This window comes from Rhinoraja longicauda, chromosome 29 (assembly GCF_053455715.1).
Source record: "Rhinoraja longicauda isolate Sanriku21f chromosome 29, sRhiLon1.1, whole genome shotgun sequence".
In the NCBI taxonomy this organism is placed as follows: Eukaryota; Metazoa; Chordata; class Chondrichthyes; order Rajiformes; family Arhynchobatidae; genus Rhinoraja; species Rhinoraja longicauda.
This window is the reverse complement of record NC_135981.1, coordinates 24,311,963-24,328,231: the sequence shown is the minus strand read 5'-3', so window position 1 is coordinate 24,328,231 and position 16,269 is coordinate 24,311,963. Positions and strand designations below refer to the sequence as shown.

General features: G+C 47.8%; 1 protein-coding gene across 2 annotated transcripts in view; it reads right to left on the bottom strand.

Annotated features, from left to right (window-relative positions):
• Positions 1-251: 251 nt before the first annotated feature.
• Positions 252-16,269, bottom strand: part of spop (speckle type BTB/POZ protein) — a 111,584-nt gene continuing 95,566 nt past the window's right edge. For both annotated transcript variants that reach the window (XM_078424415.1, XM_078424417.1), the window contains exon 10: positions 252-674. In XM_078424415.1, the coding sequence (XP_078280541.1) occupies positions 530-674 (145 nt within the window). In that variant the 3' untranslated portion in view covers positions 252-529. The remainder of the gene's footprint in view (positions 675-16,269) is intronic.

Sequence of the window (16,269 nt, the reverse complement as noted above, 5' to 3'; positions counted from 1 at the left end):
AAGTGGCTAAGGATACCAAGATAGTTACATTTTCACTGAAAGGACACAAGAAGCCCAGTGGCATCAATGGCATCCATCGCCTGGGTGCTCTTCACCCCCTCCACGTTGAGGCTGTCCTTGAGTCTAGAAGGCCCATCCATTCTCTTGTGCTGACAGAAGCTGGCTTCAAGTTCAAGAAATGAAGTAGATAAAGTAGTGCAAGTTAAACGGCTACCCTTTCCTCTCCCCTCCCAATCCATCCCCTCCCCATACTGAAAGCTTCTGGGCCAACATCTAAAAATCTGTATCTGTGTAAAAAAAAACAGCAGGAATCCGTTCAGCCAAGTCTAGGGGACACAAGACAATGCAGCAAAAAGTTTTGTGTTTTGTTTTTCTCCCCAAAGTGCTTAGTGCAGAAAGGTCATTAGCACACCAAGCACGGTCTTTCGCACGGCGGGAAGCACGTCAGAAAGCTTCATACATTGCATTGTGCAACATTGTGATCAGGTCAGTGCTGTTAAAATGATTTGCTCCATTTTCAAATGTCACTTTAGGACTGCTTGAGCCTCTTGCGGGGAGGACCAAGGAAAGGGCATTGTGCGGATGCTAGTGATCGGTAGGCTTCAGCCACCAGATGAGGATGGGACAGGACCATCGATTTCCAACCGGACGTTTCCATTACGTCAGATGCATGGCTAGAAAAGGGAAACAGAAATAAATTGTTACACATTCATTATAGGTCATCACATTCATTTCTACTATCCACCATTTTATTGCAGCTTAGCACATCTTTGTTAAACCCACAATTTGGTAAAGCTTACCAAACAAACATTATAATCAAGTAGTACTTCTGGATTACAGAAATAGGCAATATCACTTTCACTCATTTGGTTAAATGCAATTATCTCCGAAATCATGAGGTCAAACAGCTATATCCTCTCAAAGTGGGTGGCCCCTATTCCATTTCATATCAACCCGCTTAAAGGATTACATAATAGGTTACTGGCGAATAAACAAGAGTCCCAGAACATCTCTCATAACCTTGCAATTTACATGTAATTAGGTGGGAAAGAAATAGGAATACGAGTAAAAGCTTAAGCAATTATGGCAAACACTTCAAAATACATTCTTCAACTTAGTACATTCTTTACTTTGTAAATTGCAAATTTATTTCTGATTTGTTAAAGCTGGAACCAGGGGTGGGTGTAGGTGTGGGCATAGAGGACAATTAATGACACGTAAGAATTTCCAGGTTTACAAATGAAGCAAACAGAAAAGAAGCAGTGAAGTTATATTAAACCTATGCAAAACACCAGTTAAGCTACATCAAGGGTCTTGGGTCAATTTCAGGCATCCTACTTTAGAAAGGATGCAAAGGTCAATAAACATTGCATGAAAAATCTACTATGATTCCAAGAGTGACTGCTTTCAGTTACAACTTTAAACTGGAGATGCTGGTTGGTATACTCCTTGAAACTAGAAAGATTGAAAGGGGATTTGATAAAAGTATACAAAATTCTGATGATCCAGTAAGTATATAAGATTATGAGAGGCATAAATAGGGTGGACAGTCAGAATCTATTTTCCCAGGGTGGAGAAGTCAAAGACTAAAACACATAGCTATAAGGTGAGAGGGGCAAAGTTGACGTGGTGTGCTGGGTGCATTTTTTTTTAAACACAGAGTGGTGGGTACCTGGAACAAGCTGCCAAAGGTAGATAGTGGAGGCAGATATGATAGTGGCATTTAAAAAGCTTTTGGATAGGCACATGATGTAGGAAGTAAGAGGGATGTGGATCACGTGCAGGCGGAGATTAGTTTAACCTGGCATCATGTTTGGCAGGGACATGGTGGGCCAAAGGGCCTGTGCTGTGCTGTGCTCTGGTCTTTTGTCACCTTTTGTAAAAAGAACACAAATGGCAACTAATAAACAGGTTATTTGTTCTATCGAGCCTGTCTTTGCTCTGACGAGAAATCACCCTGCTCTCACCAACCCACATTTGTACAAATACATTGCCTGCAAATAATTACTCAATTTCCTTTTGAAAGCCACAAACGATTTTGGAATTTAACGTAAATACCACAAGACCGACATACGAAATATCACATTATCCTGAAACAGCTGTTGACATGAATATCTAATAATGCTAAACTGGAAATTCAGAGAACTATAACAAGGTGATTGACATTCATCTTGATTCAAATTCCTTTAAAGGTGTTAACTTGACTCAGTTGCTTCCATGTGTAACTAAACTAATCCTCAAACCATTTAAGCTTTTCATTGTGGTAGTTTTTAATGTTTTGCTGCACTGTTGGTTGAACACTTCCAGAAAGCATTTTCAAAACCAAAACCAATAACTTAACTAGGTATTTATCTAATTTCCTCTGCCCCGCAGAAGAAATGAGCTTTATGACCAAACTATTGGTTTTTGATGAGAATGCTTTCAAAAAGACAAGAAAAGACACGAAAAGATGCGAAAAGTCAAGAAAAAACACAAAGTACTGGAGTAACTGAGTGGTTCAGGCTGCATCTCTGCTGGAGAACATGGATATGTGAGGTTACGGGTTGGGGCCCTTCTTCAGGCAGTGTGCTGCGGGTTGGGGGGGGGGGAGAAAACTGGAAGAGAGGTGGGGACAGGACAAAAATTGGCAAGTGATAGGTGGATACAGGTGAGCATGCATATTTAAACCAGTCGCTTGTTAATTATCCATCATTACCACTAAGTATTTGAAAAGAGGACAACTTAAGGCATCATATATAGCTAGAAAAATATCAAATTTCATTTAAAAATACACGGACTGATGGTGTGTGGAAGAGATTCAGGTAGGAAGGATACCATCTGCATAAATTCTGCTCAGCTCACCAGCATAACAACCCAAAAAACCACCAGAAGCATAACCAGTTCCACAATCCTGGATGTTAGCCCCCCCCCACCCTGCCTATTGGGGGAAAAAAAGTGTCTTCTTACAAAGTACTTCAACCTCAATCTAGAGAAATACCAAGGGATTTCAAGGGTATTTGAAGAATTAACTTAAAATAAATGTCATCCCCAAAGCAGAGTAACTCGCCTACTTAATCATCATGAGAGCCACTGACTTCAATCAGCATGGCCCTTCTCAACTGCCCAAAGTAATCAATCGCAGAAACCAAGGCCGCAGGAGCTGCCTCAGACACAAAACCTATGCAGCAATTAGATATGTTGATGCACTTCTGACTTGCACATGCAATTAAGCTGCAATAAGATCTAAAGATATGAATGCATTTTTTTTTCATTTGCATGGCATACTCAAAAACATCATAATTACACCCACTGCAGGCACCTTTATCAATACTTCACAAATGTGCTATGTACTTCCTTGCAACCCACCTGGTGAGCTCCTGACTGCCATTCTGTGCTAAATTCAAAGGAAGCTCCACATACAGTCGGCTCAGCTTTGGGAAAAAAACTGCATGGGATAGAATATTGATGGGCAGACTACTTTATCTTTTGATGTTTTTGTAATTTTTAAGTATATATATAAACTGGCTGTTTGGGGAGGGAGGATATAACAAAAAGCTAAACAATATCCTCCCACCACCCTTCCACAGGTACGAAAGTACTGGGAACCTTAAACATCCTTCCTGGATCACAATTTTTTTCATGAGTGCCTTTGCAACGAGCATAGTTAGATTCATCCATAAAAGTATTAAACTAAAGCCAATTGTTTTAATCACCCACACAATTGCATAAGGAATCACAGGATATGATCAGGAAGAGTACCAGAAATAGAAGGATGGAGACAGCAAAAAGGTTAAGAACTTATCATATGTAAACCCTCTACGCTGGGCAGGCTGGTGGCAAGGGATTTAAAGATGAAGGAGTTTTGGATTTACAACTTAGTTTTGGATTTCCATTGGGGAGACCTCTCAGAATACCAATCTGATAAAGCAAAAGTAGTTGTATTAAATCTTCTACCACAATAAGCCAGTTCAGTATTTCGACTGAGCATGCGCCTGTCATAGGTCGCAAGGGCGAAGCATTCTCGCCGGCTGATCTGCTGCGTGTATACAGATCTGAGTTTCATCTGTATTTTCCAGTTCTGCTTTGTAGAGGTAAGTAAATACTGCTTTAAAAATATTAATTAGGTGTATTTATGGTTAATTTGTATACCGGTAGACACAAATTGCTGGAGTAACTTACCGGGACAGGCAGCATCTCTGGAGAGAAGGAATGGCTGACGTTTCAGGTCAAGACCCTTCCTGCAGGGTCTCGACCTGATACGTCAGCCATTCCTTCTCAGTGTAAACCAACGCCTCCTTCTTACACTCTAAAAAATCCCCACGCTTGGTGCTTCATTGCGGGTTGCAGAGCTCCCTCCCACCCCAGGTCCTTTGTGCCGCCGTCCAGAGGAGACACTGGCGCTGCACAAACTCACTCTAATTCCTCACAAAGCTCGCTCCTCTTGACCCCTACGCCACTCCCGGGGATGGCGGTGCCAGCAGAGGCTGTGGTCGCCAGCGCTGGCTCCCTGGAGCTGGTTGTCTGGGTCTTCCTCCCTCGATCACACCCCCACTGCGCGTTTCAGATTACACACCTGTAACCTGACGGAGCAGCACCCGACAGGCTCAATCCCCACAGCCAGCGCTGCCATGACAGACGGGCATATACCTCCCAGACCTGTCGGGTGCCGCTCCTCTCCTCTCCTATGCCCTGGGACCACTCTCATGGCAGTGCTGGCTGTGGGGATTGAATCTGTTGGGTGCCGCTCCATCAGGTGTGTAATCGGAAACACGCAGCAGGGGTGTGATCGAGGGAGCAAGACCCAGAAACAGGCTACAGGGAGCCAGCGCTGGCGACCACAGCCTCTGCTGGCACCGCCATCCCCGGGAGCGGCGTTGGGGTGAAGAGGAGCGAGGTTTGTGTGGAATGAGGGTGAGTTTGTGCAGCGCCAGTGTCTCCTCTGGACAGTGGCACAAATGACATTGCCTGGGGTGGGAGGGAGCTCTGCAACCCACAATGAAGCACCAAGCGTGGGGATTTTTTTTAACGTGTAAGGAGCTGTACACCGAGAAGGAATGGCTGAGGTTTCAGGTCGAGAGCCTTCCTGTAGGGTCTCGGCCTGAAACGTACGCCATTCCTTCTCTCCAGAGATGCTGGCTACCGGAGTACAAATTAAACATAAATCACCTAATTAATATTTTTAAAGCAGTATTTTCTTACCTCTACAAGGCAAAACTGGAAAATACGGATGAAACGCAGATCTGTATACACGCAGCAGATCAGCCGGCGAGAATGCTTAGCCCATGCTCAGTCGAAATGCCGAACCTGCTTATTATACATTTAGTAGCTTTTTTTAAGTGGAAGTTCACTTGAAAACCTAAAACATTGTTGCCCTGGAGTGTAGGCAGATCATGGATTAAAGACTTGATCTGGAACAACATTATTGATATTCTAGATCTGGATTAATGCAGCACACTACAAACAGTTTAAGAAGTCAGTTTCTCACACCTTTTGGTTAAAATACCTGCAAGCATTGTTCATTTGTAATCTTGACAGCCTTGATTAGGAGGTTTTGTAAGTGAAGTCAGGTATTGAATGCCCGCATAGTCTTTTCCTATACTTGGAAAAGCTTCTTTAGAAATGACCGTGACTGAGCAGTGGTCAATAAAGGTAGATGCGGTTGCCTATTTCATTGAAACAAGCGCATTTTTGTTTTTGAGGAATTGGGGAAAAGAGGGAAATTTAAATGACATGACTAAGAACTTTAGATCAAAATTATCATCACCACCCTTCAAGGAAACAGGAGTATGATAATTAATCTGCAGAAGGCAACACTTACATACAATAAGTTCCTTTCCAAACTTGTTTAAGAGTTTTTTTCCCAATAAAAAAACATTTCCAAAAATGAAAGCAATGTGATTTTGCACATCTGACCCATAATTTTTGATGGACATTATTAAAAAAGGTTTTATTTTTCTCCATCACTCAAATGTCAAGTTTCCCTTAGAATTTTTTTACTAGAAGGTCCAACTAAGTTATTGTGGCGCGTCGGAAGAGGCCCGAAATAAAGGCGAGAAGCCGGGTATTTCGAGACGTTCTGTTTTATTATTCCTCGGTTATCAGACGGGTCGAGTCTGCCGGAATGGCTTCGCGCCCAAAACCTTGTCCTTATATACATAGTACCGGACCGCCCCCCTGGACTGGTCCATTCCCGTGCCGAGGGGTCGGTAGTAGTATGGCCCGACCCTTGGGAGCCGCCACAGAACCAGAGGCACGAAGCGCACAGGTGGTCGCACAACCCGACCGGACCGCGTACGGTAATCGGTCGACAGAGGGGCCGGCGGAGGCACAGTTGGAGGGACAGGTGGTGGGTCCCGGAAGGGTGGGCGACCTCGTGGCCGAGGCTGGGTAACCCGCACTGGTTGGTCAATGTCTAAGTGGGCCGGCTTCAGGCGGTCAATTGACACGGCCTCCGGCCGGCCCCCCATGTCCAAGACAAAGGTTGTCTGTCCGTGCTCCAGCACCCGGTACGGGCCCTCACACGGCCTCTGGAGTGGCGTCCAAAGGGCGTCACGGCGCAGGAACACAAAGGCGCAGTCCCGGAGGGCCAATGGCACGTAAGAGCGTAATGTCCCATGGCGGAACATCGGCACAGGTGAGAGCTTGCCAACTCGCTCTCGGAGGCGCTGTAGGGTGGATGAGGGCGGTTCCTCTCGCCCCGGCAACGAGGGCACGAACTCCCCGGGCACCGTGAGCGGGGACCCGTATACGAGCTCCGCTGATGATGAAGCCAGGTCCTCCTTGGGCGCAGTCCGGATGCCCAGCAAGACCCATGGTAGCTCGTCCATCCAGTCGGGGCCGGAGAGTCGCGCCTTCAGCGCTGTCTTCAGCTGCCGGTGGAACCTCTCCACCAGGCCGTTTGCCTGCGGGTGATAGGCCGTGGTGTGGTGCAGCCGCACACCCAACAGGTGGGCCATGGCCGACCACAGCTCGGAGGTGAACTGTGGCACCCGGTCCGATGAGATGACCACCGGCACCCCAAAGCGAGCAATCCAGTGCACGGCCAACGCACGAGCGCATGTGGCTGTTGATGTATCGTCCAGCGGTATGGCCTCCAGCCACCGTGTGAAGCGGTCCACCACCGTGCGGGGGTGGGTGATGCCCCGGGACGGCGGGAGCGGGCCCACAATGTCCACGTGCAGGTGGTCGAAACGTCGGCAGGGTAGACCGATCTCTTGGAGTGGCGCCCGGACGTGGCGTTGAATCTTTGCCGTCTGGCACGGAATGCAGGTCCGGGCCCAGTGGCCAACCTGCTTGCGCAGACCATGCCACATGAACCGCGCAGCTACCAGTGCGGTCGTCGCCCGGATGGGTGGGTGAGACAGCCCGTGGACCACGTCGAACACTCTCCGGCGCCACGCGGCCGGGACGATGGGGCACGGCTGACCTGCCGACACATCGCACAGTATCGTCGCTCCTCCGGGGCCGAGGGGAACATACTCAAGGCGGAGGCCAGAGATGGCAGTCCGGTAGGCGGGCATCTCCCCGTCCGTTAGCTGGGCCTCCGCCAGGGCAGAATAATCAATGCCGGGCGCCACTTCTAAAACGGCATTGATGGCGGAGCGAGACAACGCGTCGGCCACCCGGTTTTCCTTCCCCTCGATGAAGTGGATGGAGGTAGTGAACTCCGAGATGTGCGCCAACTGGCGCTGCTGTCGGGCAGACCATGGGTCGGAGACCTTTGCCAGGGCGAACGTGAGCGGCTTGTGGTCCGTGTAAGCGGTGAACGGGCGGCCCTCCAGAAAATAGCGGAAGTGACGAACGGCAAGGTACAGGGCGAGGAGCTCGCGGTCGAAGGCGCTGTACTTCCTCTGGGCGTTGTTGAGGTGCCGGCTGAAGAAGGCCAGGGGGCGCCAACCCCCGTCCGTCAGTTGCTCCAGTACGGCACCAACCGCCAACTCTGAGGCGTCCACCGTAAGGGCTGTCGGGGCATCCTCCCGTGGGTGATCCAGCAGCACAGCCCGAGCCAGGACCTCGTTTACGTCGTCAAAAGCGGTTACCGCCTCGTCGGTCCACACGACCTTCTTACGCTTGCCCGCCAGCAGCTCGTATAGCGGCCGCATGATGTGGGCCGCGGATGGCAGGAACCGGTGATAAAAGGCCACCATGCCGACGAACTCCTGCAGGCCACGCACCGAGGACGGACGGGGAAACCGGCGGATGGCGTCTACTTTGTCCGGCAGGGGAACCGCCGAGAAAGTCAATTGTGGCCACGCCAAAGCGGCACTTGGCGAGGTTTATAGCCAACCCGTGCTCGCTGAGCCGCTGAAAGAGCTGCCGGAGGTGGGCACAGTGCTCCTGCCGCGAGCGGCTGGCTACCAACATGTCGTCGAGGTAGACGAACAGGAAATCCAGCCCACGACACACGCCGTTCATTAATCGCTGGAATGACTGTGTGGCGTTCTTGAGGCCGAACGGCATCCGTACGAACTCATAGAGTCCGAACAGCGTGATGATTGCCGTCTTGGGCACATCTTCCGGGTGGACCGGGATCTGGTTGTAGCCTCGCACCAGATCCACCTTCGAGAATATCGTGGCCCCGGCCAAATGGGCGTTGAAGTCCTGGATGTGGGGCACGGGGTATCGGTCCTCGGCGGTAGCGACGTTCAGCCGGCGATAATCCCCGCAAGGTCTCCAGCCCCCGTTTGCCTTGGGGACCATGTGGAGTGAGGATGCCCATGGGTTGTTGGAAGGGCGGACGATCCCCAAGGACTCCATCGTGCGGAACTCCTGTCGTGCCAGGCGTAGCTTCTCAGGCGGCAGTCGGCGTGCTCGTGCGTGGAGGGGTGGGCCTGTAGTTGTTATGTAATGGAACACCCCGTGCTTGGGGGTCGACGACCGGAATTGCGGGGCCATAATATCTGGAAACTCCGCCAGAGCCCGAGCGAAATGGGAGTCCACGGACGACAGCGGGCGTACAACGGGCTCATTTAGCCGCAGCGCAATGGGCTCCATCGTGGCGGAGTGGACCAAGCGCTGCTGCCTGACGTCCACCAGGAGAGAATGAGCCCGCAGAAAGTCAGCCCCGAGCAACGGCTGGGAGACGTCGGCGATTGTAAACTGCCACGTGAAATGACTGGCACCGAAAACGATGTGGACCGTGCGGACGCCATAAGTCCGAATGTGGCTCCCGTTTGCAGCGGTGAGGATGGGCCCCTGCTTCCCAGAACGAATGTCCAGCAGCGAAGGGGGCAGGACGCTCAGCTCCGCCCCGGTATCCACGAGGAAGCGGCCCCCGGAGCGCCGATCCCAGGCGAAGAGGCGGTGAATCTGGCCAGCCGCCGCGGGGACTATTGGCAGCCGGCCCCGGCGTTTCCCGGGAACGTGCACGGCTGGCGGCATTGTCGGGCTGCAGCACCCCAGCGCTGGTGATAATAACACCAGTGCCTCCTGCTGGTGCTGGCTGGAGCCTGCTGGTGTGGGACTGCAGGTGCATGTGCGGGTGCAGGACCTGCAATGGCCACCGGGGGCGATCTCGCAAGCCTCCGGGGCATAGCTGTCACTCCTTCCACAGCTCCCCCGCCCGACCGGAGAAAATCGGGCGCTTCTCGAGTGACGTTTAGTGCGCTGACGTCATCACGGCGCGCCACCCACAGCGCGTCCGCGCGCCTGCCGAGGGCCCGGGTGTCATCGAAGGAGGCGTCGGTGAGCTGCAGGCGAATGTCGGCCGGCAGCAGGTGCAGGTACGTGTATTCAAACATCAGGCACGGTCTGTGCCCGTCGAGCAACGCGACCATCTCCATCAGGAGACTAGGTGGGCGCCGGTCACCGAGGCCTGGCATGTGGAGGAGCCTTTCGGCCCGCTCCATTCGGGTTAGCCCGTAGGTTTGGAGCAGCAGCTCCTTAAGGGCTGTATATTTATCGTGGGCCGGGGGGTCCTGGAGGAACTCCGTTACCTCTTCGGCCGTGTCCTGGTCAAGGGCTCCCACCAGGTGGAAAAAACGGGTGTCATCCGAAGTGATGCCCCGCAGCTGGAACTGGGCCTCCGCTTGGTAAAACCAAACGCGAGCCCGGGTGGTCCAGAAGGTCGGGAGCTTGATGCCTACCGCGTCGACAGCTGCGGCCTGGTCGGCCTGCGAGCCGGACGGACGGTCGGCTATCCATGAAATGTCTATCCTAGTATGAATGGACCGTCGAGGTCACCAATGTGGCGCGTCGGAAGAGGCCCGAAATAAAGGCGACGTTCTGTTTTATTATTCCTCGGTTATCAGACGGGTCTCGCGCCCAAAACCTTGTCCTTATATACATGGTACCGGACCGCCCCCCTGGACTGGTCCATTCCCGTGCCGAGGGGTCGGCAGTAGTATGGCCCGACCCTTGGGAGCCGCCACTTGTATTCTATAAGTAGATTGATGCTGTATTGCATTAATATAAATGTCCATTCTGCAGTTATGTTTCTAGCATTAAAAATGGATGTGTATTATTTCCATGCAGAACCTTTACATTTTCCAGTTGTGCATTGCAAATAATGTTATTTTACTTTAAAAAAATATACCAACCATCTAATTTGAAATTATTTCTTGAATTCTTTGTTGAAACACGCACCAACACATGGCAATAAATTCTTGAATGTATAAAGAACCTTAATTATACGACGACTAAATGATAAACTGGCAAATAAGTCAGAGTGACCAATGCAATACTTTGAGAACAAACAATCTGAAAGGAGAAAAGTTTGCAACTGAAATGGAGAACAATTTCTACAAACAAGCAGAGGACAATAAAATAACATTTTAGACTGTATATACCATTTCAACAACGGGAAGAGCACAACTAGAACAGGTTGATGTTAGTATTCTTTAGCTAGAAAATCAGCTTGAAAGAAAGATTGCAGGTCAATTCTTTCATTCAAACCATGTAATTATTTTGCCCAAACATTTCAGTGTGACAAAAACACGATATGAAAGGGAAATGTGCTCTGCATTTTAAATATGTTTATCCACATTTAATTGTGGATAAACGTTGGGGCTTTTTTTAGTTAGAGATGCTGCAAGTTTCTCTAATTCACCTAATAACTTGCAGTATGCCTATGGACAATTGGGGCAACACTGCCTGTAACCAATATGAAGGTGCCAAGTCAAAGCTGCTGCAGTCTCTCTGAACCAGAGAGAACCAGAAATGAGCCAGAGAGTAATGCTCCAAATTCCATTTAATCTGTTTTGAGTACCACATTGGGAAGCATTGGCTCCTCTTACTCTGTCTAGCACCATGAGAGGGCGTGCAGCGTAGGTTCACTAGGTTAATTCCCGGAATGGCGGGACTGTCGTATGTTGAAAGGCTGGAGCGATTGGGCTTGTATACACTGGAATTTAGAAGGATGAGGGGGGATCTTATTGAAACATATAAGATAATTAGGGGATTTGACACATTAGAGGCAGATAACATGTTCCCAATGTTGGGGGAGTCCAGAACAAGGGGCCACAGTTTGAGAATAAGGGGTAGGCCATTTAGAACGGAGATGAGGAAGAACTTTTTCAGTCAGAGGGTGGTGAAGGTGTGGAATTCTCTGCCTCAGAAGGCAGTGGAGGCCAGTTCGTTGGATGCTTTCAAGAGAGAGCTGGATAGAGCTCTTAAGGATAGCGGAGTGAGGGGGTATGGGGAGAAGGCAGGAACGGGGTACTGATTGAGAGTGATCAGCCATGATCGCATTGAATGGCGGTGCTGGCTCGAAGGGCTGAATGGCCTACTCCTGCACCTATTGTCTATTGTCTATTGTCTATTGAGAGGAATAATAATTTTATTCATATTCTTATCCAAAAAGGTGTTTCCCCCCCCAAATAATCATCAAAACCTGATCACATTAAACTGGGGCAGTACCGTTTTCCATTCCCAATATGCTATATCAACAAATATATGCAAGTGACAAATGACTTGAGCTATCAACTTCATACTATTTCTCCAGAACAATTTTAAAGGATTTTCCAAGCTAGCAATAATAATTTTTCATGGTATTAATTAATGACTGGATACTGTGTATACATTTCATTAGCTTAATTACAGGCAGTGTTGGGGTGATTATTCAAGGAATTGGAAGAATTATAGCAAATGCATGTAAAGTGATAAGATATTGGGGTACGACAGAAATAGATGTTTCCTACTAATGTAGAAATCGGCTCATGGACAGTCCACATACATACAATGCCCTCCATAATGTTTGGGACAAAGACCCATCATTTATTTAATTGCCTCTGTACTCCACAATTTCAGATTTGTAATAGAAAAAAATCCCATGTGGTTAAAGTGCACATTGTCAGATTTTAATAAAGGCCATTTTTATACATTTTGGTTTCACCATGTAGAAATTACAGCAGTGTTTATACAGAGTCCCCCCAGTTCAGGGCACCATCATGTTTGGGACACAGCAATGTCATGTAAATGAAAGTAGTCATGTTTAGTATTTTGTTGCATATCCTTTGCATGCAATGACTGCTTGAAGTCTGCGATTCATGGATATCACCATTTGCTGGGTGTCTTCTCTGGTGATGTACAGGCCAGGCCTGTATTGCAGCCATCTTTAGCATATGCTTGTTTTGGGGGCTAGTTCCCTTCAGTTTTCTCTTCAGCATATAACAGGCATGCTCAATTGGGTTCAGATCGGGTGATTGACTTGGCCAATCAAGAGTTGACCATTTTTTAACTTTGAAAAACTCCTTTGTTGCTTTAGCAGTCTGTTTGGGTTCATTGTCTTGCTGTAGAATGAACCGCCGGCCAATGAGTTTTGAGGCATTTGTTTGACCTTGAGCAGATAGGATGTGTCTATACACTTCAGAATTCATTATGCTACCACCATCAGCAGTTGTATCATCAATGAAGTGAGCCAGTAACTTCAGCAGCCATACATGCCCAGGCCATAACACCCCCACCACCGTGTTTCACTGATGAGGTGGTATGCTTTGGATCTTGGGCAGTTCCTTCTCTCCTCCATACTTTGCTCTTGCCATCACTCTGATATATGTTAATCTTCGTCTCATCTGTCCACAAGACCTTTTTTCCAGAACTGTGGTTGCTCTTTTAAGTACTTCTTGGCAAACTGTAACCTGGCCATCCTATTTTTGCAGCTAACCAGTGGTTTGCATCTTGCAGTGTAGCCTCTGTATTTCTGTTCATGAAGTCTTCTGCGGACAATGGTCATTGACAAATCCACACCCGACTCTTGAAGAGTGTTTCTGATCTGTTGGACAGGTGTTTGGGGATTTTTCTTTATTTTGGAGAGAATTCTTCTGTCATCAGCTGTGGAGGTTATCCTTGGCCTGCCAGTCCCTTTGCAATTAATAAGCTCACCAGTGCTCTCTTTCTACTTCATGGTGTTCCAAACAGTTGATTATGGTAAGCCTATGATTTGGCTGATGTCTCTAACAGTTTTTTTCTTGTTTCTCAGTCTCATATTGGCTTCTATGACTTTCATTGGCACAACTTTGGTCCTCATGTTGATAAACACCAATAAAAGGTTCCGAATGTGATGGAAAGACTGGAGGAAAGACCAGGTGCTGAGAGCTCTCTTATACCTGCATTAAGGAGGCATTTGAAGACACCTGAGCAATTACAAGCATCACTGAAGCCATGTGTCCCAAACATTATGGTGCCCTGAAATGGGGGGACTATGTATAAACACAGCTGTAATTTCTACATGGTGAAACCAAAATGTATAAAAATACCCTTTAATAAAATCTGACAATGTGCACTTGAACCACATGTGATTTATTTTGTTACAAATCTCAAATTGTGGAGTAGAGGCAAGAGTGTGTGTGTGTGCGTGCGTGTGTGCGTGTGCACGCGCACACAAATATCTATCAATATGAAAACCATGTTGTTGCTCAAAATCATCCTTAAAAATAATTGCAAATGACCATTTAATATAGAAAACACTGCCTTTTTAAAAAAGGCCCTTGATTTTTTTTTAAACTGAATCCAAAGGGCATACTGCAGATTAAGATGTGGTTGCAGTATTGGGAATAATTTTGACATTCAGCAATAAAGGGCCAATGCACAACACAAGCAAATGCAAAATAAACTAATAAGTGTCAAAAATATTGTTTGAAAGCAAAAATCAGTGCATATTTTTCAAAAGATTGATCCTACCTAGCAACTTACTGGATTATAAAATAGTTATAACTATTTGGAAGTACAGCAAAAAACATTTGGATATACTCAAATTTTCAGAGCTTCTCTTGCAACAGGGGATGTACCGGAGGACTGGAGGATAGCTAATGTGGTGCCATTATTTAAAAAGGGCAGTAGGGATAAACCTGGGAACTACAGGCCGGTGAGTCTGACATCGGTGGTGGGGAAGCTGCTAGAAAAGATTCTGAGGGACAGAAACAGTCTTCACTTGGAGGATCGAGGGTTAATTAAGGATAGTCAACATGGCTTTGTTAATGGAAGGTCGTGTCTGACTGACTTGATTGAATTTTTTGAAGGGGTGACCAAGGAGGTAGATGGGGGTAATGCAGTGGATGTGGTATACATGGATTTCAGTAAGGCTTTTGACAAGGTCCCACACAGGAGACTAGTCAAGAAGGTAAGAGCCCATGGGATCCAGGGCACCTTGGCAAAATGGATAAAAAACTGGCTTAGTGACAGAAGGCAGAGGGTGATGGTAGAAGGTTGCTTCTGTGACTGGAGGCCGGTGTCCAGTGGGGTGCTGCAGGGATCGGTGTTGGGTCCCTTACTGTTTGTAATCTACATTAATGATCTGGATGTCAACGTACAGGGCATGATCAGCAAGTTTGCAGATGACACAAAGTTAGGGGGGGTGGTAAATAGCGAGGAAGGGATCTGCAAGCTGCAGGAAGATATAGATGAGATGGTCAGATGGGCGGAGCAGTGGCAGATGGAATTTAATCCTGAAAAGTGCGAGGTGATGCACTTTGGCAGGAATAACTTGGAGAGGGAGTATACCATGAATGGAAGGACCCTAGGGAAGACAGGGGTACAGAGGGACCTTGGAGTACAGGTACACAAGTCCTTGAAGGCAGCAGGACAGGTGGACAGGGTGGTCAAAAAGGCATATGGGTTACCGGCCTTCATTAGCCGGGGCATCGAATATAAAAGTAGGGGGGTAATGATGGAATTGTACAGAACACTGGTGAGGCCACAGCTGGAGTATTGTGTACAGTTCTGGTCACCACATTATAGAAAGGATGTGATAGCTTTGGAGAGGGTGCAGAGGAGATTCACCAGGATGCTGCCAGGGATGAAGGGCCTCGGCTATGAGGAGAGACTGAGCAGACTGGGGTTGTTTTCCCTGGAGCAGAGAAGGCTGAGAGGGGACATGATCGAGGTGTACAAGATCATGAGGGGCATAGATAAGGTAGATGGCGGGGAACTTCTTCCACTGGTGGAAGGTTCAACAACGAGGGGACATAGATGCAGGGTAAGGGGAGGGAGGTTTCGGGGGGATGTGAGAAAGAACTTTTTCACCCAGAGGGTGGTTGGAGTCTGGAACTCACTGCTTGGGGTGGTGGTGGAGGCGGGAACACTCACAACGTTTAAGAGGCATTTGGATGGGCACTTGAAATGCTACATTCAGGGTTACGGTCCAAATGCGGGAAAATGGGATTAAAATTAGACTGTGTTTGGTAACGGGCGGCACGGACATGATGGGCCGAAGGGCCTCTTTCTGTGCTGTAGGACTCTATGACTCAGTTTTATCCAATCACACTCTCCAGCCAAGCCAAAATAAAAAGTTACTGCAATTAGAAATTCTTCATCCAAGTGGTAAATTGCCTAGCGAATCTCTTGTACTACGTGCAAGGCTGTTCCCAAAATTAACCCAAGAAACTATTTTTCCATTTGTTATCAACAATGTTGCTACATGGCAAAATTACAAAGGCAGCATCAGTTTCCACCCCAATAATGGCCATGGGCGCCTCCAATTCACCATTGCCTCTGGACAACTCCACAATCTCTAAATTGTCACAACACTTGTTTAACATCCAACAATAGTCAAGCCAAAAGTAGTTTGGAAATAAATATTGTAAAGGCTAGAGCCACTGTCCCTACCACAAATACTGCTTAACGAGACACTTCTTCCATTCCATCTCCAGCAACCAGAGGTTATACTGGCTCCATATGAGCCTTTATCTACATGTCAATGGTATTCTTAAGATCATGTCAACTGTCCCACACTGCCTCTGCCTCAGCTTTTTTCTGAATTATTTAAATGTCCCTCTTTTTATTTTGAATTCAATTCCACTCACAAAAAGGCTTCAAAGTGCACGTACAAAATTTAACTTGCATCTTAATTCACAT